Here is a 22,640-nt window from a genome sequence, read left to right on the forward strand (position 1 = left end):
GGGCAGGATGGCATGGCAGAGGGGCATCACAGAGGAGAAACATTTCATGGTGGGCAAAAGGCAGCAAAGTAGTGAAGAAGTAAAGCAGAAAGCAATGACAGCAGCCCTCTTTGCGTCCCTTATATCATATCTGTTATGGTTTGTTCCTGGATGTCTCCCCAAAGCCTCATGCAGTCATGGGGCAGGCTTCTAGAGTTTATGGTTGATTCATGGTCCAATATTGGGATTATGGGTGTGAGTGCTACACCTGCCCTAGGGTGGGTAGTTTGCATAAAGTATAAGATAGGGAAAGAGGCTTACTCTCTGCTGCTCCTCCTTTTTTGCTCTTGCTGCTTTTGCTGTTTTCTGCCACCTTGAACCCTTGCCTTCTGCCATGTGCCACTCTGCCTTGGAGCCAGCTGATTATAGACTGAAACTTGCGTGAACTGTAATCTAAATAAACTTTTCTTTCCTTAATTCTTTGCATCAGGTATTTTGTTTCAACAATGAGAGAAGAGTAACTAAGACAATATCCATGCTACCTACCCTTTGGATGGGGCACCCTTAATCCTAGCATTGCACCATGAATTAACCCCAGCACCACATCTTTAATCTCAGCATTGCACAATCTAGATCCAGCCATCTCTGAAAAGTCCCATCTATTTCTGCATGAGGTTTGGGGGGGACATCTAGATACAAGCCACAACAAATAACTAGTAATTAAATAAATCTCTGTGGAGAAAATTTAAAAACTCTAATGAAAGATATAAAATATGATCTGATAAATAGAAACATATTCCTTGCTCTTGGATTGGATGATACTTTGAACTGGATAGTTTGGATAATTTGAGGAATTGATAAAATTATTCTAAAATTTTAAAAAAGCAATAAAGGATCACAAATAGCTAAAACTATATAATAAACAAGGAAACTTGCCAAACAAGACATTATGAAGCCATACTAATAAAGCAGTGTGACACTGTTGCAAGACTTCACAAATAGAGCACAGAAACAGAATAGAAAGCTCAAAGATAAAATGTTGACTACTGAATATACAATAAAGGTGAGACTTCAAATCAACGAGGAGAAGCATAAACTGTTTAATGTAGTGGTGAGAATTCCAGCTTTTCTTCTAGAGGATATTTGTGGATTGGACCTGCATTGTCCCTCAGAACTCTCATGCTCTCAGACATAGGGCTTTTTCATGGGGCTTTGGGATTATGTGGGTGCCACGCTCATCAGTGGATGCAGCTGTGTTATGTTAGGCAGAGAGGCCTGGTTAGAGGTGGGTTACTGGGGGCACAACTTGGAAGGGTGTATCTCCTCCCCTGATTCCTCCCTTCCCTCTGCTTCCTAGCCACCATGATGGAAGCAGCCTTCTTGTGCAGCAGGCCCTCCCACCACGTTGACTCTGCTTTAGAGCCTTCCAACCCTGAACTGAAACTTCTGAAGGCATAAGCCAAAATAAACCTCTCGTCCTTTAAGCTGTGGGTAATAGGTATTGTGATGAGAAAGTGAGTAGGAAAAGGGGAGGAAAAAAAACTGGATTTGGGGTTATTTAACATCATATACAAAGAGTACATCTTGGTGGATTCAATATCAGCAGCTGAAAGGCAAAACTATGATGTTTATAGAAAAAATACAGGAAATATATTTTTCACCTAGACTTAGGGAGACTTAAAATGCCAGAAGCACAAACATAAATATGAGACATAAATGGTTTGATTTACACTGAAGTTAGGTTATTTCTATTAATTAAGTATACCCTGGATAAAATTTATAAACAGATGAAACCAGAAAAAGATATCTACAATGTCCACAACTGAATCAATTATCTTGGTGCGGTGGCCTATGCCTACAATCAGTGTTCTGACAGGCTGAGGCAGGAGGGTAGGAAGTTTGAGCTCAGGTTGGACAACTCTATCAGTTAGCGTTTACTAGAGAAACAGATATAACACAAGATATATAAATGTATAAGAAATTATAAGTTTGTCTTACAATGGTTAGCCACAGAGTTGGATGAGGAAGCATGCAGGGGGTGTTTGCACGCTGGAGATTGAAGAGCGCAGCCCCAGGCCTAGAGCTCACTGCAGTGTCCATGCAAGTCCTTATCAGGAGGCTGATGAGCCTGTGAGGGAATGCTGAAGAATCTACGACGAAGGTGGGAGAGCCTATAGCAGAAGGCTGAAGAATCCCAGGCGGAAGCCAAACAGTCTGCATAGAAGGCAGGAGATGACCAAGCTGAAAATGAAGACTGGACTTCCCTGAAGAACCAGCAGCCAGTCCTTTTTTGATTTCCTTTCTTTATGTAGACTACCCTCCCTAAGGGGGTGGAGGTGGTCCTTTACACCCACACCCTTTGTATGCCTTTCTCTTGCACAGGCTCAGGATGAATACAAGTAAGCACCCTGGCTCCCTGCTGAGTCACTTAGCCGAACCTCTAGACTCCCCAAGTTAACACAATGTATCAACTATAACAACAACTTAACAACTTAGTGAGACCCCGTCTCAGAATAAAAAATGAAAAAGAAGACTCAGTGTGGAGGCTCTGGATTCAATCTCCAGTACCACAAAGAACAAACAACCTCCACTGAATTAATTTATTAATTGCAAAGGGAGCCTTGTTTTTTTAAAAAAAGTCAATGGAGTTGCTGCTTTCAGAGCAAACAAGGCAACACAATGAGATGGGCCGATTTCAAGGCACTACAAATGTTCCATTTTGTAACTGGATGCTGGTTGCACAGGCATTGTTCTTTATTAAGATGGGGGCACTTCACACACTTCTGTGTACGTATTTTGCAATAGAAATGATTTTAACAAGATTGGATTGGGTAATCTCTCTGGTGGTTTTTTATCTTTGATGGCTAGACCCTTCCCAACTGGATTTATGGTTGGCCCCTCATTGACTGTCCAACTTAAGCAATCTGCACTGGGTGAATTACATAGGAACCCTGAGGGAAGGGGGACCACACTAACACAGAGATCACGGAACTAAGATCATGATGATTCAAACTCCTCTTCCCATGCAGGCAACTGGGGTTTTACTCCAGAGTTCTCAGATTCCTGTCTCCTGCGTTAGATAAATCTCTAATCCTTAGTTTCTTCATGCTGGTTTTATAAACTGTACCGTGAAATTCGATAATAATAATTATTATTCATACTATACAGCTGGAAAAACTGAGGCCACAGAGGGACGACACTGGCTCAAGTTAGCATTGCCACTGGAACTCAGCTCGAGTCCAGCTCCCCGCCCTGCGTACAGCACCCGCACTGAAGAGCCGTTCTCTTTCCTCCTGCTTTGGGCTCACAGAGTGACGTCATAAGAGGATCGCCCAGCGCCCCGCCCCTTTTGAAGCCCCGCCCGCGAACGCTGAGCCCCGCCCCCTGCCTGCAGCCCTCGCGCACAGTTCGGGCGCTTCCCGCCATGCCTCTCTTCCGGCCCCGCCCCTACAGGCTGTCATGACAACGAGTCAGCGCCCCGCGTTCAGCTGCTTCTCCGGGGACCCAGGCTGGACCGCGGGCCCCGGCCTGGGGGCCACAGCTGCCACCACCGTCACCTCGCCACCTCCCCGTCCCCGCCCCGCCCCGCGTTTCCCCGCCTCTTTCGGGCCGGTGGCCGGGGTCCCTCCCCGCCGCCCCACCTCGCGCGGATGCCGAAGGTGAAGGCGCTGCAATGCGCCCTGGCGCTGGAGATCCGCTCTGTGAGTATCGGTCCGGCCCGGGAAAAGAGTCCCAGGAACGCCTTCCTCCGGTCACCTCCGGGAGCCCGGGATTCTTTAAAACTTCCTTCACCCTCCGGCTCGTCTTGAGGAGTTCTGCCTCCGGGGCAGCTTTTCTTCCCCACCTTAAAGTCGGGAGCGCCTTCCCGCTCCTACGGCGCTGAGGCCGGACCCACTCAGCTCTCCTAGCTGCATCCCAACTTCTAGTTTTGATGCTTTCAAGTTATTTTCAAGTAACTTCCAACTTTCCTGTGAGTTGGAGGCGGTGGTGTCTCTTTAAGTTCCTCTTCCTGTCCCCTGGTCTCTTGGTGAGTTACACCAGTCCCACTCTCGGTCGTGAATGTGTGGATTTCCTCCCCGCGGCTCCAGGCACACATTTTCTGACCAGATTCCAAGATTCCCGTTAGTGAAGGGTTTACAGTAATTCAGTCTTCACCCCCAGCAACTGAAATGTTGTGTCCTGGCTCGAAGTACCTTTTCGTTTCCTCCCAGGGCCTCCTAGGAGAAACGCGTCTAACTCCTCAGAAATCACTTCAGCCACCTCTGGTCCCCAATTCTCCGGGCTAAGAGAGTGAACCTTCTTGTCATTCTCAGAAGGGCCCCCTGAGCATTTAGAAGGAAATTCCTCATTCTCCAAACTCCCAAAGCCATCCACTCTACAAACTTGTGTAAGAGGACCTTGGCCCAGCTCCTGTGGAAATCCAGCCCCAGCCGAGACCTCTTCAGGCTCTGAGAAAACCATCTGGTTGATTGATTGCAAAAGGTCCTTCCAAGGGGCCTTGGATTGATTCCCCGGCATTCTTTAGAGAATCCTTTTAGTTTCCTCTTCAGACAAAAGCTCTAGAAATCCCCTCCAGAGCCTCTTTGCACCCCAATTTATCCCTGCAGGTACAGACAGAACGGTAATAGTTTGGAACCAGAACTCTTGCTTTCATCTCCTTCCTCTGTAACTCCTCTGGTCTCAGCCTTCTCAAGAGGGTGCTTAAGTACTGATCACCCTTCTGCGTGTTGCCCGCGTGCTGCCCCCAGGAGCCCTCTGCTTTTCCTTCCTGTGCACCTTGCAGTCAAAGCTTTGCTTTCTACTTACCCCAGAATTATAGCATTCCTCTCCCTCCTAGCTAGCCTTCCTCACTTTCAGTGGAGCTGCTGCAACACCAAACCCAAACCTACAGGAAGTCCCAAAACTGTTTTAGGTCTTAAAGAAGGGAAGCTTCATTAAACAGGGCTGGGCACTGTATGAGGTGAGGATGGGGAAACAGGCTTGTGCGACTCTTGGTTTCTGTTCAAGTCTACAGAAATTTTAGCCAGAAACTCGATAGCCCTAACTTTATATCTTTGCATCCCAAACTACATTTTTAGCAACTTTTTTGCAAAGGACGATTATTTTAGCAAAAGAATGCATGAAGCTCTACAGGCTTGTTCACAGGCAGTTAGTAAAACTCCAAGTTCAGTACTTGGTTATTGGCCTCTTCTTCCTCCCTTTGTAACCAATGGGGTTAGTGGCCTAGTAAGTGCAGTGCCTTACAGGCTGACAGTGCCGGCTGCTTCCCTTGTGTTGGCTGTACAAACTGCCTAAAAGGAAGTATTCTGCTGTAACTGATTACTGCTGAGAATCAGAAACATATTTCATTCCTCTGTATTATCTTAGCCTCAGTATTAGTTGTACTGCAAAAAGTAAATAACTGTAAGGGAGCTTTGTTATTCATCAAAGCTGAAGAAAATTCTGCAGGTGGAAATAATTAGGTTTTTTGGTAGACATTTGAGTCACAGAATTTTATCGTTCTAAGAAATCCTAGAAGTCATTGTATTTGGTGCTTCTTCTTACAAGTGAGAAAATGGAGGTGTACTATAGCCAAATTACTTATTGAAGATTGCACAACCATTTCGGGGTCAGGTCTGCAACAAGATGCTAAGTTTTCTGAAACCCTTTTGAAATGTCTCATACTCACGAGGAATAAAAAAGACCATTAGCAACTGTGCAAGTTGACTGTCTTAATTAATTTGGCTTTAGCTGAACAGAGGAATTATGACCAGAGATAATTTTAGTATTTTTTTCATTTTCCTTTTATTTAATTTATTTTTTTACATTTGCGTGGCATAAAGATCAAAACTGTATACAATGAAATGCTTAAAAGTTTCACTTCCAAGCTACATCTCTTCAAACCTATTTCTCACTAAACTCATCTATTCCAGGTGACCATTTTCATGGGTCATAATATAATCAGATACATACACAGACTGCTTTTGCACACACACCAATTTTTTACTTTTTTCTTTTTTTGCACTATAGGACTCATGTTTTATAAACTGTTATGTACTTTGCTTTTTTTCTTTATTTAATATATCCTGGAGAAACCTTCTTCCTGACTTCTTAAATGAAAATTTTCAAACAGTAGCTGGAAGAATCGGTTAGGGAATATTTGTGCACTATGACCTATGTACATTAATTTGATTTATCTATATCTGTATGTTTGCTGATACATAAAATGTTTTTACTGAACATCTGAAACTAAATTATTGACTCTATTCCTGAGTACTTCGGTATGCACCTTCTAAAACAAGGTTAGTCTCCATAACCAAATACCATTATCACACCTAAAATAGTAATCATTGCTTAATATCTAGTGTAATTCACATTTTCCCAGTTGTAACAGAATGAGTGAATGATAATTTTTCAAACAAGATCTAATCAAGGTTTACATGTTGCATTTGATCATTTTTTTAGTTCTTTGTAGACCATTTTAATATAAAGGAATTCTTTTTTTCAGTTTCATTATTGCTCCCCCATTGGATTTTTATAAATTCGTACATTCATGTCATCTTAACCAAGATCAGAATTTAGAATGTGTCCATCACTCCACAAAATTTCCTTGTGCCCCTTTCAAATCCTGTGCAGAAGGGAATACTTTTCTGGTTTCTATGGCTAGAGATTAGTTTACCAGTACTTGCACTTCATATTATCTATAATAATTTGTACCAGGATTCTTTTGCTCAGCATGTTTTTGAGATTCAAACATGCTGTTGTGTGTTTTGATGGTTTATTCCTTCCTTTAAATTGTGGAGTTGTAGTATCTTACATGTACATACCACAACATACTTAGCCATTATTGCCTTTTAAAATTTTACTGACAGATAAATATATTCACAATATACCAAGTAATGTTTGTACAATGTGTAATGATTAAATCAAGATAATTCACATATACATTATGTCACATTTTTCTTTGGTGGTGAAAGCATTTAAGGTCTGTCTCAGGGATTTTCTAGCATACTATTGTGAACTGTAATCACTGTGCAGTATATTACACCTCTAGATTGTATTCATCCTTACTGAAGTGTGGTACCCTTTAACCACCATCTCCACATTCCCCACCCTACTCTTCAGCCCCTGGCAAACACTGTCCTAATCTATGCTAGTTTGAGTTTGACTTTTTTGGATTCTACTTATGAGATCATGAAGAATTTGCCTTTTTGTGTCTGGCTTATGTACCGTAACATAATGTCCTCCGAGATCATGTACGTTGTTGCAAATTACAAATTTTAATATTTTTTAAGGTTGAGTAGTATACTAGTCCCCAAATGTGCAGTATATTAGATTTAAAAAATCATTCATTGATGGATACAGGTTGGCTGTTGGGAATAACGCTGTGGTGAACATGGGAACATATATTTTCCGCATACTTACTTTCTTTCATTTGGCTATATCCCCAGAAGTAGGATTATAAGATCATAGTGGATCTAGTACAAGGGTTTTTCCTCTTCACCTTCACTAACCAATACAGTGTTGCCTGCATTCACGAATGCTTTTGTTTGCAATTTGGTGCGCAACAGAAGCATTTGGCAAAATTTTGTTTTCATTTGCAAACTCTGCATCAGGAGATAAACACAACTGCAGCCATCTTTCTCACACAAACACAAAGGTAGTCATCTTTTCCAAAACTGCAGAACAAATTAAGTTTGTCAACCAAGGTACCACTACCATCTTTTGTCTTTTTGATAATAGCCATTCTAACGTACTTGAGGTGATACTTTATTATAGTTTTGATTTGGATTTACCTGACAATTAGAGATGGGAATAACTTTTCCATATGTTTATTGGCCATTTGTAAGTCTTCTTTTGAGAAATGTCTATTCAGGTCCTTTATCTATTTTAACATTAATTTTTTGTTTGGTTGTTTTCTTGCTATTGAGTTCTTTTTATTTTTATATATTTTGAATATTAACCCCTTATCAGATACATGTTTTGAAATTTTTTTTCCATTCTATAGGGTGTCTCCTTACTCTCTTGATTTCTTTATTTGTTGTGCAGAAGCCTTTTAGTTTGATGCCATTTGTTGTTTGCTTGATGGTTGAGTTGTTTCTGCAGCAGTATGATTGTTATACATAAAACCACCATGCACATTCATTCTTGTAATAATCTTTTTATAGGTAGACGTTACTTTTTGAAGAGACCAGGTTTAGATATAGAATATCATACATTGTGTTTGGTGTGATTTATATATCATAAATCATGTTATTGCACGGTTTTTTTACTGTTGTGGTAAAATTTAATTTTTTCCCAACTTTCATAAATTGGAAACTAAATGTTTGGACTCTACTCTCTGTTGAAAGTGGCATCCTATTTTACTCTGTCTTTTACATGTTTACTTTTTGCTGCAATCTTGTAATACTAGTGCTACTGTCATGTATGTAGTACCGTAACTATATGAGAGCAGAATCATAGTAAGCATGAATGGTGTGGATGTGTCACGCAACACTTTATGTTATTCAACAGAACTACAGAGAAAATGTAATGTTGGGAGGAAAGGGTGGCTTTTTTCAGTGACTCTTTGGGGAATTTTTTTGAAAGTGCATCAAAGAATTAGTTTCCAACACTTATACTTTTATTTTTTTTTTTACTTTTAATTTGAAATATCTTTGATAGAAAGTATTTTTGCTGCTTCATCTCTCTACTTTCTTTTTATTTAGCACTGTATTTAAATTTTAATGGGATTATTTGGGAAAAAACAAAGAAACTAGAGTAAGGCCTATGCCTATACAATGAAACTGGCCACTTGTTTTTCCCATAATAGTGTAAGTTTGTGGTTAATTGTATATAATTACCAGTTTTTCTCCTCTATAGTCACTTAACTTCATTTACCTAACTCGTATTAATGATAACATTGGGGAAAACAGAGCTGGTTGTTTTTCAGTCACTATTCATCTGAACTCTTGATTATCTATGTGATTCTTTTCTTTTTGAGACAAGGTCTTGATCTGCAGTTCAGGCTGGCCTTGAACTCACTTTGTAGCCCAGGCTGACCTGGAATTTGCAGTGATCCTCCTGCCTCAGCCTCCTGAGTGCTGGGGTTACAGGATATCTTTGTGATTCTTATTCAGTTACTGTGGAATAGTATCTCAGTCTTAGTCATGCTACCCTTGGTGATAAATTTATCCAAAAAATTTCATTATAAAATACTTCATCCTTACAGAAAATTACTGAATCCATATGCCCCCCCCCCGCCATTTAACAATGATGTATTTCACATTTGCTCTAGAGAGTTGTTTTTAAGAAATAAAATGTTACAAATATAGGTAAGGCATCCTTTGTCCTTTTCACTGACCTTATTTTCCCCTATCCCTTTCTTAAGTTAAGGTAACCGATATCCTGAAGCTGGAGTATATGTTTCCATTAGAGTTTTTATAAGTTTACTGCATATGTGTGTATGTTTATATGTCACTTATCCTATTATTTTGTTCATTTAAAATTTTTTGCAAAATTAGTACTGTACTATGTGTACCTTTCTACAGGCTTTTTCTGCTTGTGTTTGAGATTTGTCCGTGTTGATTCTTGCAGAATCATTTCCTTAATTACTATATAATGCTGTGTATTTATTTGGCAGTTATTTAATATTTGTTCCCATGTGAACTTTTAAATACCAGTAGTTTCTATCTTTTTATTTTACAATTTTCCAATGAATACATTTGTACATATCTTCTAGTATCCATGCTTTAGCTGTTCTGCGGGATGGGTACAGTTTTTATGGAGCATTTACATTTATTGGGCCACCATTGTCATGGTGATTGGTAATGGTCCCATTGAAATTAATTGTTTAAGATCCCTTCTGACTTGATTTGCCATTGAATACAGTAGTACCCTCTTATCAGTACACCTCCAGTAGATACTGAAAATACAGCTCTTATCAACCCTACAATTGAGTGCCTTTTCAATATTAATTAAGCATTAATTTCTTTTTCAGTTTCATGGATGGAAGATTCATTCTTACCATACATTTTAGTGACCTCAGCATATACTATGTTTTTCTCGCAAGTCAAGAACTTTCATCTTTTCACTTAAAGGAAATACTTTGGCTTCTCTTTGACAAATTTGAATTACCAGCATCCTTACTCTTGAACTTTGGAACATTGTTAAGTAAAGTGGCAGTTACTTGAACATAAGCACTGCTATACCTTTCACAGTCAATCTGTTAACCAAGTTGGCTACTAAGTGACTGGTGTGGGTAGTGTACACAGCCTGGATTCTCTGGGCAGAGGGATGAGTTCTGTTTCCAGCTGGAGACATGACGGTGTGGAATGTAATTTAAAGCTTATGAATTGTTTATTTCCGGAATTTTTCATTTAGTATTTTTGGGCTGATTGACTGTGCTTAACTGAAAATACAGAAAGTGAAACCACAAATGAGGGGGACTATTATATGTAGATAAAAACTTGTTTGTAGTTATTAGAGACCAATAATGATATTTAATTATGATCTAGCCCTGTTTTATGTGTAAACACAAGTCTTTTTTGGAAAGGTTTTGAAATACAATAAAATTTTCAGAAATTGCCACGTAAATTGAAGAAAGAGTGTATTTTGTTTTATTTGAAACTCTGCTAAGAGTTTACCTTTTTGGAAATTCTGGCTCAGTTGGCAGCAATGCTTGTGATATGTGAGTTGCCCGTATGTGATACCTGTCATCCCACATTTGAAATTCTAAATTTTACATAGATTCTGTATAGATGCAAATATATTTTCCAGCTTAGTCCTGCCTGAGCACTTATGTGTAGAAATATATTTTATTATAAATTTCTGTTTTTCTTTTGGTTAGGATGTTAATCTATTTTTTAGTTAGGTGTGTAGGTAAGTTGCAAAATGTTTGTTGTAAAAGGTTTTGAATCTTTTAGAAGGGAAACTATGTTAATTGACTGTCATGGTGACAAAATACCTGAGAAAGTCAATTTTTCAAAAGAAAAAGATGTATTTTGGCTCACAGCCTCAAGGGTTTCAGTCCTTGATTGGACAGCGCCATTGCTTTTAGGCCTGTGAGGCAGAAACATCACTACAGAAGGGCAAGACGGAGGAAGTTCCTCACCTCAAGGTAGCTGGGAGGTAGAGAGAAAGAGATAGAGCCACACAGGGAAGGCTGTTGGGAAGAATCCTTCCAATCCTTTTCTAGTTTCTCCTGGCTCTCGATTTGGTTTGGATTGGCCCTGTAACTTCCAAAGGTCATTTTCTGTGAGTAGCCACTTCATAGCCTTCTGTTCTTGAAGAATATAGGAAATTTTTTTCTTACATATATTTTGGATATTAAATCTCAATTGCTTATGTATGTAATGATAACTTCCAATGAAGCTTATATTTTCATTTTTTGGTCTCTTTAGTAATGTTTTTTATTGTTAAACTTCTATTGCTGGTAAAGAATATTTATATATTTTTAAGCCTTTATTTTAATTGGAAAATCAGATACTATTGATTTTTTAATGTTTTCTGGGGCTGTAACATGTATTCAAGCAGTGTACAAATCTTAACTGTATAATAACCAGTAATTAGAACATTATCAGCACCAGGCCCCGTTGGGCTTTCTGTCTTTCAGCTATGCTACCTGCTTCCTTTCTCTTCTTCCTTCAATCACAATATAATGTGAACTTTTGAAATCTAGCTCATTGTATGTATGTATGTATGTATGTATCTGTATGTGTTTATCTTTTCATTGTAAACTCTGTTATGTCTAACTTTGTAAAAATTCATTCACATGAGTTTGTGAGGCAAGAATAATTTTAACTGCCTTTCATAAATCTACCATCTTTTATTTATCCCTTCTATTATTGATGGACATTTTCATTGTTTCCAGTTTAAGGATATTACAAATTTTGCTCTCATGAAGACTTTTGTTTGCATTACTGTTGCACATTTTGTATTTTAATTTTGTATACAGTTGCATTGCTGACATGTCTTATCAGTTCTAATAGTTAACTTGGATTTTTATGTGGAAAACCTTATTTTCTTCAGATAAGACTGATTTGGCTTCTCCTGTGTAATTTTTTTGCCCTCCCCATCCTTACTTATGTTGTTGGGTAGATCTTCTATAAAATGTTAAATAATAGAGATAATAATAAACATTTTTTTTTTTCTGATTTCCAGGTATGCTTCTGAAGTTCCCTTAGTAAAATTACAGTGAATCTTATGAAATTGCTGATAATGGCCCATTTATTTTAAACTCTTACAATTTTATGTGTACTTTATTCTAATATTAATATTGGTTATAGAGCTGTCACTTATTGAGTTAATATAGTACCCTTTTATTTCTAATTTAAAAAATATCTTGAGTTATTTTAAATGTTTTTTCAATCTAATGAAATTATCGTATGATAGTGCTCTCATAGTCTGTAAAAAATTGACACATTTTTTGATGTTGAACTCTTTTCATTCCTGTGCTAATTCTTTTTAGTCAGGATGTATAATTATAACCCTCTTTTGCTGAATTTGACTGGTCAGTTTTTTATTTATATGTTTTTGTTTGTGCTCATATATATGATTTTAGTTTTTTGAGTCATATACTGTTAGTTTTATTTACTTATTCTCAAAATGTTTATTTTAAAATATGTCAGATATGTAAACAACAAAAATTATGAGTAGCATAATGGATGCTCATATACCTGCCTATCAGCTTAAGAAATAAAATATTACAGATGAAGATGAAGCCTCTTGTACTTCTCTTCCTAAAAAATCCTGCTTGCTCTTCCTTTTCGCAAGTTGCTATTCTGTTTTATATTTATCAACCCACTGCATTTCTCAATATTTTTCACTGTAATATCTGCATGAAGTTACTGGGTTACTTCCAAGTTCTGTTTAATTATCAACTCAGAAGTTTTGATAATATTGATTTAAAATTTTTTGCTACCATATAGTTCATACTTTTTCTTGGGAGTTCTACTATAGCTTATGAGTTATTTTTAAGAGTTTATTTTAATATACAAATGCATAGAGTTTACTTATGTGTAAATGTCTTCCCACTTTACCTTCCATTTATATAGACACATGTGTATATCTACTATCTTTTATTACGGCATTTTGATTAATTTAATTAACTGCATTGGAGTAATTGGATCCAGAGTAACAGAACCAATAGAAAGATAGATACATAGGGGAATTTATTATAAAAATTGGCACACTTGATTATGGAGGCTGGGTAGTCTCACAGCAAGCTGTAAGCTGGAGGACCAGAAAAGTTGGTGGTGTAATTTAGTCTGAGTCCAATGGTCTGACAGCCAGCAGAGCCAATTGTTTAAATCTGAGATTCTGAAAACCAGAGAACTTGAAGTTGTGCAAGGGTGTACATTGAATGACATAGCTTAAAAACAGCAAGGTAGCCCTTCTGCCTTTTTGTTCTATCCTGATGCTAACAGATTAGATAATGCTTGTCTGCATTGGTAAAGGCAGATCTTCACTCAGTCTAGTGAGCCATATAGTAACCTCTTAGGGGAACACCCTCACAGACACACCCACCAATATTTTATCAGGGGAGTATCCTTTAATTGTAAATTGATTTGTAAAATTAACCATCACAGTTATGAACAGTTATGAATTATCCTGATTATTTTTATTTCCTTTGTGTCTTTGTATTTATCCAACTGTTATGAAATGTAATTTACTTGAAAATAATATATAATCTCATTTGTTCTGTCTTATCACATCAAGCTTGTTTACTCTGAAATACTTTACATCCCATCTTAAATTTTTGTCTACATGATCTACCATTTTTAAGGAAAACATTAGAATCTTTGCTATGATTATGTATTTTTACTTTATCTTTGATGTATTTCACTACACTATGATGTATACAGTTGTAAATTTATTTGTTTTTTCACTTTTTGGACTGGGTGTATATTTTCCCTCTGAGAATTCATGGGTTTCTTTAGCTCTGGAAAATCCTTGGTTATAATATCGTTGAATATTGTTTCTGCTGTTCTCTTATCTTTTCTCCTGACAGTGCCATTAGATATATGTTGGAAATTTTATGTATTTTCTGTGTTTCTTAAATTCTTGTGTGTGTGTGTGTGTGCATACACGTGCATATGTGCATGTATGTAATATTTTTGTTTTTTATTTCAATCATGGAGACTTCTTCATTATTAAATTCTCATTTACATATTCATCTAAATTTTTGTTTTTCTTTATTGAGATTTTTCAAGATTCTCCTTTAGTCTCGTAAACTCTTTAGCAATTCTTTTTTCATTTTTATTTCTTATGATTTCATATTTTGTCATCTTTGTGATTTTTTTTCTTACTCTTACTAGATAAAGGATTATAAATATTGCTTCTAAAATTGTTTTCAGATTGTGCAAGTTACTGTATTTTTATTTGAAGTGAATTTAGCTAATGTCAGTTTTGTTACTTTCTTTGGTGCCTTGACGACTTTGAGATTATAGTTCAATTTTGGGAAGATTGGTGTCTTAACAATATTGAATCTTTTAGTCCATTAACCTGATACATGTTTCTCTTATTTAGATCTTTATTTTTATTGATGTTTATAGTTTTCAGTAAACATGTGCTTTATATATTAGTAGTTCATGTTTTGATGCTATTATAAATAGAATTTTAAAAATTTAAGTGTTGTTGCCATTATGTAGAAATAAAATTGATTTTGTTTATTTATCTGATGTCCTGTGACTTCAGTAACCTTCATTATAAGTAACATATTTGTAGTAGGGTACAATTATGTTGTCTGAACATACTGTTGTACTTTTGCCTTTTCAATCCATATGCTTTTTTCTTAATTTCAATACATCTTTCTCTTGTCATTTTACACTAAGTAGAACTCAGAGTGCATTGTGACACAGAAGTATTGAGAGTGGATATCCTTAACTTTTTGCTGATGTTAAGGGCGAGGCATTCAATCATTCAACCTTAAGTATGTTTGGTACTTTAGGCTTTCTTAAAAGTATTCTTTAATTTTAAGTTAAGGACATTTCCTTCAGATCTTAGTTTTCTGAGAGCTTTTATCATGAATAGGGCTTACATTTGCCAGTTGTCTTCCTGCAGAAAAATAATTGAAGGGAATTTCAAAGATCAAATGCTATAATATAAGGGCTAACCAAACAATATGGTATGTATTTAAATAAAAATTACAGTAAAGGACACTTTGCCATTAATCCCCTGAAAAATATTCCCCCTTGCTTCATTTACATCCCAATGTTCTTGCCACTTTCTGAAGTAGATCTGGAATAATGAATGCTGCTGCCAAGTTCCGCCCAATGGAAAGGCAAGCTTGTGAAAAAAATCTGATGTGTACCCTATCCACTTTAATCATGGGAACTGGCACCGTATGACCTCTGGCTGTTCCCCAAAGACAAAATGACCATGGAAGGTAAATATTTTGAATTGATTCAGGTCATCAAGGCCACAACAGTGCAACTAAAGACAGGTACTAAAAAGGACTTTGAAAACTGGTTCAGAAGGTGTCAGGAATGATGCGATGTATGTGTTTGAAACCAGGGGAGTATTTTGAGGAAGATTATAACAATGTGGCCTATACTGTAATTTTTTTAAACAAGTTCACCATATTTTTTGATCATAGTGTGTGTACCTTTTATTTATTCATTTATTTATTTATTTTTTGGTTTTTGGTTTTTTTTCCGGTACCAGGAATAGAACTCCTGGTTTGCCAGGCAGGGCGCTGTGCCGCTGAGCTAAATCCCAGCCCCGTGTGTGTACCTTTTAGAAGTGACTTAATCATATCCCATCCTACTGATATGTCCTTAATTTTCATGTAGTTGGAACTATTTTCTAGTTTGTCTTACCACTTTTTTTTGACCCATGAATGATTTAGAACTGTGTTGTTTAATTTCCAAATAGCTGGTAAATTTTTCCAGATCCTTTCCTATTACTGATTTTTAGTTTAATTCCATTGTGGTTAGATAGTATAATTTGCATGATTTTATTCCTTTCATGTTTATTGAGACTTGTTTCATGACCCACAGTATCATCCTATCTTAGTGTTTTCATATACATTTGGAAATAGTATGTGTGTCCTTCTGTTGAGTGATTGTAAATATCAGGTAAAATTACTAAATGTTGTTTACATCTTTGATGATAATTTGGCTCTTTAAAATCAGTTACTGAGAGGGAAGTACTTAAATTTAGTTACACAGTTTTTTTGCTTCATTTACTCTGAGACTGGAAAATTAGGCACTTACACATTTAATATTGTTACGTCTTTGTCAAATTTTTTATCAATTAGAAATGTTCTATGTTATTATTGACAGTCTTTCTCTTTCTGAAGTCTACTTTGTATTATATGAAGATAGATAGCCCATCTTTCTTAGGAGTATGATTGCACAGTATGTTTTTTATCATTTTACATTTGCTCATATTCTTATCTTTTTAAATTGAAATATAATTCACATGGCATAAAGTATAACCCTTTAAAACATATACAATTTCAGTATATTCTCAAAGTTGTACAACTGTTGCACTATTTAATTCCACATCACTTTATAAGAAAATCCTATACCCGTTAACCATCATTCTCATTTTTTCCCACATGCCAGCCCTTGGATACTAATAATCACATTTTTATGTCTAAATGTTGGACAATCTGAACATTTCTATAAACATGTCATATAATATATAGCCTTTTATGTCTTTCAGTTTGCATAATGTTTTAAAAATTTACCCCTGTTGTGACATATCTCAATGCTTTATTTCATTGTGTGTATATACATACAGTTTTCATTTTGCTTATCCATTGCACTGCTTAGGGTTCTCCAGAGGAATAAAATCCATAGGATGTGTATGTATAATGAGGGGATTATTAGGCAGGGGTACAAGATCACAATGGCAGAGTCCATAGTGGCAGTCTGTACTCTGGAGAACCAGAGGGTCCAGCAGCTGCTCAGCCCAAGAAGATGGAAGCCACAGAACAAGAGGGGTCAAGGATGAAGCATCAATCCAAGATCGAAGGCTGGAACCTCATTGGAGGGTCACTGATATGAATCTGCATTAGAAGGCTAAAGAAAATGTTATAGATGCCAATGGTGATGACAGCCAAATATGCATCCACTCAACCCAACTGGAACTCTTTGCAGACGTACAGACTTCTTCTCCCCGTTTTTTCTATCCAGGCTGTAAAGCGTATTGGTTGGTGCCACCCAGAAGTGGGTTGGTCTTCCCCCTTCTCAGTTTGCTGGCATACATGACAGTCATCACCACAGACATACCCAGAATTGTGCTTTATTAATCTGATAGGCATTTCTTAATCCAGTCAGGTTGATCTATCATGAATAATAGTCACGATCCATCCCTTGTCATCTTGACAATTTTATCTCCAAGTGCAACAGCAAGTTCATAATTAAACTTAACATGACACAACTGTTTTGTACACAAACAGAAAAGTACTAAATCTCTCCCTAGAATGGTAATATTTGAACATCTCTTAGATGTTCTAAGAGATCTCCTACACCCAAACATATACCTCCTTACCACCATTGTGGAGTAGTAGTTCAATTTCCCTTTGGTGGTCTGGATCAGTCCCCTCACCAACACTTTAAGTCTCTTTTTAGTTTGTTAACTCAGGCATGAGGAGCCCAGAAGTGCTAGAGGGAAGTCTTAGCTTCTAGTTCAATGGAATTGCTATGCATCCTGGTAGAAGCCTTGCCCCTGTGGAGCTAAGACTTCTATGCTGAGAAGAAGAGCAGAAGTTCACGAGAACAGGAAGCAAAAGTTTTACTAGTGTGTCACTAGAGGTTATGGTGAATGGTGTCTTTCTCATGGCTGATTCCTTGATTCCTGGATCTGTGAATGCTGAGTATGAGAGAAGAGTCTTCTGGAGAACTCTGTCCCAGTCCTGCAAAGTATTACCACGTTGCTGGTACTGTAACTGCATCTTTAAAAGGCCACTCCACCATTCTATCAAATCCTCCTGCTTTTGGATGATGGGGAACATGGTGAGGCAGGTGAAGTCCATGACTATGAGCCCCTTCTCACATTTCTTTGGCCATGAAGTGTATTCTTTGGTCAGAAGCAATGTGTGGAACACCATGATAGTGAAAGAGGCATTCTGTAAATCCATAGATGATAGTTTTGGCAGAAGCATTATGTATAGGAAAGGGAAATTTATACCTGGAGTGTCTGTTCCAGTAAAGATTCCATGCCTTATCCATGATGGAAGTGACCCAACATAATCAACCTACTACCAGGTGACAGGGTTATCACTCTGAGGAATGCTACCATATCAGGGACTCCTGATCTCAGCTGCTGGCAGATTGGGTATTCAGCAGTGGCTGTATCCAGGTCAGTCTTGGGGAGGGGAAGTCTATATTGATGAGCTTATATATAACCTCCATGACTACATCCCTGCTACCATGACCACTTTGTTTATGAGCACATTGGGCAATGCCAGTATGGCTGAGGAAAGGTTGACTGCTGCCCACAGAACTAACCTCTTATTCACTTGATTACTAAAGTTCTTTTCTTATGAGGTTACATTTTTGGTAAGCAAAAATATCTTTATATCCTTCACCCATGTGAAGAGATCTATCCGCATACCTCTTCCCTAAATGTCTTTATCACCAATTTTCCAATTATGTTCCTTCCAAGTCCCTGATCATCCAGCTAGACCTTGGCTACAGCTTATGAATTAGTGTATACTCACATATCTGGTCATTTCTTTCTTGCAAGCAAAATGTACAAACAGCTGCACTGTCAGAGTTCTGTCCACTGTGAACATTTCCCGTCACCACTGCCTTTAAGGAATGTTCCAGAAAGAAGACAGTGCTGCAGCTGTTCACTTTTCTTTCATGCTGCATAATACGTAGAACCATCTGTGGATCAGGCCCTCATCTACTTTTGCTCTTCCAATTCTAGAGTACTTGCCTTGAGGCCATAGGTGTGTGCGAGGATGGAAGGCAGTATAGTAAGAGTAAGTGCATGGGCATTTGGCCTAGTTCTTGATATAACTTGTGTCTTCAGCACCATGTTGGGCCTGATCACATATATACCACTTCCATTTGATGACAGACTGTTGCATCTGTGACTTGGTAAGTCAGATGGTACCCAGTTTATGATGGGCAGTTCAGGATTCATGGTATCCCAGGGTCAGGTGTTCACTTTCCACTAAAACTCAGTAGGAGGCCAGGAGCTATTGTCAAAGGGAGAATAGTTGAAAGGAGATGGTGGTGGGCCTTGCTCTAAAATTTTAAGGGCTTCTGCTGTGATTCATGTGTGGGAGCGTGCCAGAAACTCCAAATAGCCTCCTTTTCTGCTGCTGATGCCTCAGGTACCATTGGATCTGTTGGATCATATGGCCCAAGGGGCAAGCAGCCTGAATAGCAGTGTGGACTTGTGGCAGAGTCTTCTCTTGTTCTGGGATCTACTCAAAACTAGCTTTCCAAGTCACTTGGTAAATGGGCCAGAGTAACACACCAAGGGGAGGAATGTGTTGCCACCAGAATCCAAATAGGCCCACTGGGTTTTATGTCAATTTTTTCGGTTATAGGAGGGGCCAGATGCAACAACTCACCTTTTACCTTAGAAGGGATATCTGCATGTCCCATACTGGTGGATTGCTGGAAATTTTACTGATGTAGAAGGCCCTTGAATTTTAGTTGTATTTATTTCCCTATTCTGACACATACATTCATTGCCAATAAGGCCAGGGTGGTTAATAACCTCATGCTTGCTTGGCCTGATCTGCATAAGGTCATAAATGTAACAGACCCAAGTGATACTTCATGGAAGAGAAAGGAGGTAGCACATACCCCTGAGAGAAGATAGTGAAGGTGCATTGCTGACCTTGGCAGCTAAAAGCAGATTGCTTCTGGTGAGGTATGGAGAAAAAGGCATTTGCCAAATCATTAACTATATTGCAGCTGTCAGGAGATGTGTTAATCTGCTCAAGCAAGGAAACCACATCTGTTGTAGCTGCAACAATTGGAGTCACCACTTGATTATTTTAATCTCCCTTCATTCTCCAAGATCCATGTATCTTCTACACAGGCCAAATAGGAGAGTTAAATGGAGATGTGGTAGAAACTGTATCTTTCATGTCTTTGATGATGGCGCTAAGCTCTGCAATCTCTCCAGGGATACTTTTGATTTACTGTTTTGTCAGATAGAGGCAATTCCTATGGGCTCCATTTGGCCTTTACCACCATAATAGCCCTCACTGTGATATTTAGGGAACCACTTGGGGATAGTGCCAGGTACTAAGTAAATCTATCCCAATGGTGTTTTCTGGAACTGAGGAAATGTCTTAGTTACTTTCTTCATCGCTGAGACACAATGCCCTATACCCACAGCTTAAAGGATGAGAGGTTTATTTTAGCTGTTTTCAGTTCATAATCTGTTGACTTCAAGGCAGAAAGAACATGGTGGAAAGATATGTCACAGGAAAGCTGCTCATGTCATAGTGGCCATGAAGTCAAGAGAGAAGGGAGGGCTGGGGATTTAGCTCAGCGGCAAAAGCGCCTGCCTGGCAAGTGCAAGGTCGTGAGTTCAGTTCTCGGTACCGGAGAAAAACCAAAAAAAAAAAAAAAAAAAGAGAGAAGGGAAAAATCTGTGACAAGAATATAATACACCCTTCTCGGTCATATCTCCAGTACAGCCATCTCCAGCCCATCTCACCTCCCAACACCAAGTCAGCTATAGTACTCCCAAAGCATCTAACGAAAGCCCCATCTTTGAGCACATGAAACTGTTGGAGGGACGTTCTTGATCTAAACCATAACCGGCAATGGCCACAGGATAGATTTGGGAACCTAGGGGTCCAATATGAGTTGGACCTTGGCTAACACTTCATTGGTCACATGACCTCCATAGACCCCCTACTCTTACTGGAGGACCGTAATGATGTTGTAGGTCTCTTGGAGTCAGCATTAGTTCAGAACCAATGTCCAGTAGTCCCCTATATTTCTGATCATTTCTGTTGCTGATGCCTCAGGTACCATTGGATCTGTTGGATCATATGGCCCAAGGGGCGGGGCAGCCTGAATAGCAGTCTGGACCTGTGGCAGAGTCTTCTCTTGTTCTAGGATCTACTTAAGTGTAGTGTATGGTTACCCTAGTAAAAGGCTGGAAGGCTAGTATATGGTTACTGTAGTGTATGGTTACCCTAGTAAAAGGCTGGAAGTGCCTTTGGGGAATGATAGGAGAAAGACTGATAGAATAAATTTTTGGTAGTGTACCGGTGTCCTCCCTCAAGGGAACCCAGCCTCCCCTTCATTCAAGGGGTTCTGAGTCTACAATGGCTCAAGATTGAGAACTGGTTGAGGGGCTGTTGTTCTCTGTTACTATGATTTCAGGTAGACTTTTGTTTATTTTTTAAAATTTAGTAGGCTTCCTATCTATTTGACTTCTGGGAACACCATACCTAATTAGCCAACTCCGTAAGCCAACCATTCTGATCATTGCTTTGCCTGTGTTGTCTGTTACGGTGATTACACCCACCTTGCCTTTTGTGGTTTAGCGTTGCCATTTTGTTTTGCTCCTGCAACTTGGGGGTCCAGTTATACTCATGAGAAAGTAATATGTGTGTTCAAAGAACAATAAAAATACTCATTGGCTGTACTACTAGGGTTTGAATTGTTGGTAATATTGTTATATTGGACTCAAATCTTAGGGAACTTGTAATATCCTGCTAAGGATATAGTTGATTGCTAGCAATTGAATATGGAGAGATTGTACTATGTATTATTTAGAAACGCCATATTTTCTGAATGTATTTTCTGTCAGTTATAATGATAAGCCAGGCATACTGGTGCATGCCTATAATTCCAACACTCAGGAAGCTGAGATGGAAGATTGTGGTGGGTTTGAGGCCATCCTGCTACATAGTGGCTACATAGTGAGTTTAGGGCCAGCTTGAACTACAAAACAAGACCTTGTCTCAAAAAAATAATAATGGTGATTGAATACAATTTAATATTTAAAGTTACTTTATTGGGCTGGAAACTTCCAAATTCACTATCCTTGAAATGTTAACATATTGCTTTTGATGAGGAAGGGTATGTATGGATTACTATTTAAGGTAATTGTGATCAGATTTGTGCTTTTCATCAGCATTTTTGGTCCTCTAGTATACTGTTTTATTTTTGTTGAGTATGAATCCTTTGAGATTAAATGACATGAATAACTTTATTTCATTATTAACTATAAAATGGGAGCCTTAGGCTGACTGTTTAAAACTATTTGTGTCTGTCCCAAGAGCCAGTGTATGGAGCTTCAAATATGGCACAAATAACCAAATGGAAAGTTACAGATTTCTCAGAGGAATGAAAACTATAAAGGCAGTTCATTTGACTCTGTAAACACTAGAATATCATTTTGCTTTTGAGTATTTTCATTAGGTTATCAGACTACTGTTTTATGTAACATATAATGAGTCACTTTAGTAAGATAATTTAGGGAACTTATAAAGCAGTTATATCTATTTATTTATTTTCTTTCAGGTAACTTGTCCAGGAGTGGTGCTGAAAGACAAGGAGGACATCTATCTTAGCATCTGTGTGTTTGGCCAATACAAAAAGACACAATGTGTCCCAGCCACTTTTCCACTGGTCTTCAATGCCAGAATGGTGTTTGAAAAGGTGTGTTCAGGGGGCTGGGGATTTAGCTCAGCGGCAAAGCGCCTGCCTGGCAAGCGCAAGGTCGTGAGTTCGGTTCCTGGTACCGGAGAAAAACCAAAA

The 22,640-nt window shown here is 38.2% G+C and overlaps 1 protein-coding gene across 2 annotated transcripts in view; it reads left to right on the plus strand.

The window, feature by feature from the left end:
- Positions 1-3,368: 3,368 nt before the first annotated feature.
- The window catches only part of Spata6 (spermatogenesis associated 6), a 114,868-nt gene continuing 95,596 nt past the window's right edge, over positions 3,369-22,640 (plus strand). Inside the window, exons 1-2 of one of the 2 annotated variants that reach the window (XM_005398629.2) lie at positions 3,369-3,680; positions 22,404-22,541. In XM_005398629.2, the coding sequence (XP_005398686.1) occupies positions 3,630-3,680; positions 22,404-22,541 (189 nt within the window). In that variant the 5' untranslated portion in view covers positions 3,369-3,629. The remainder of the gene's footprint in view (positions 3,681-22,403; positions 22,542-22,640) is intronic. The other variant, XM_005398630.2, reaches the window with a different exon arrangement.

This window comes from Chinchilla lanigera, unplaced genomic scaffold, assembly GCF_000276665.1.
Source record: "Chinchilla lanigera isolate Chin_1 unplaced genomic scaffold, ChiLan1.0 scaffold00063, whole genome shotgun sequence".
Taxonomy (NCBI): Eukaryota; Metazoa; Chordata; class Mammalia; order Rodentia; family Chinchillidae; genus Chinchilla; species Chinchilla lanigera.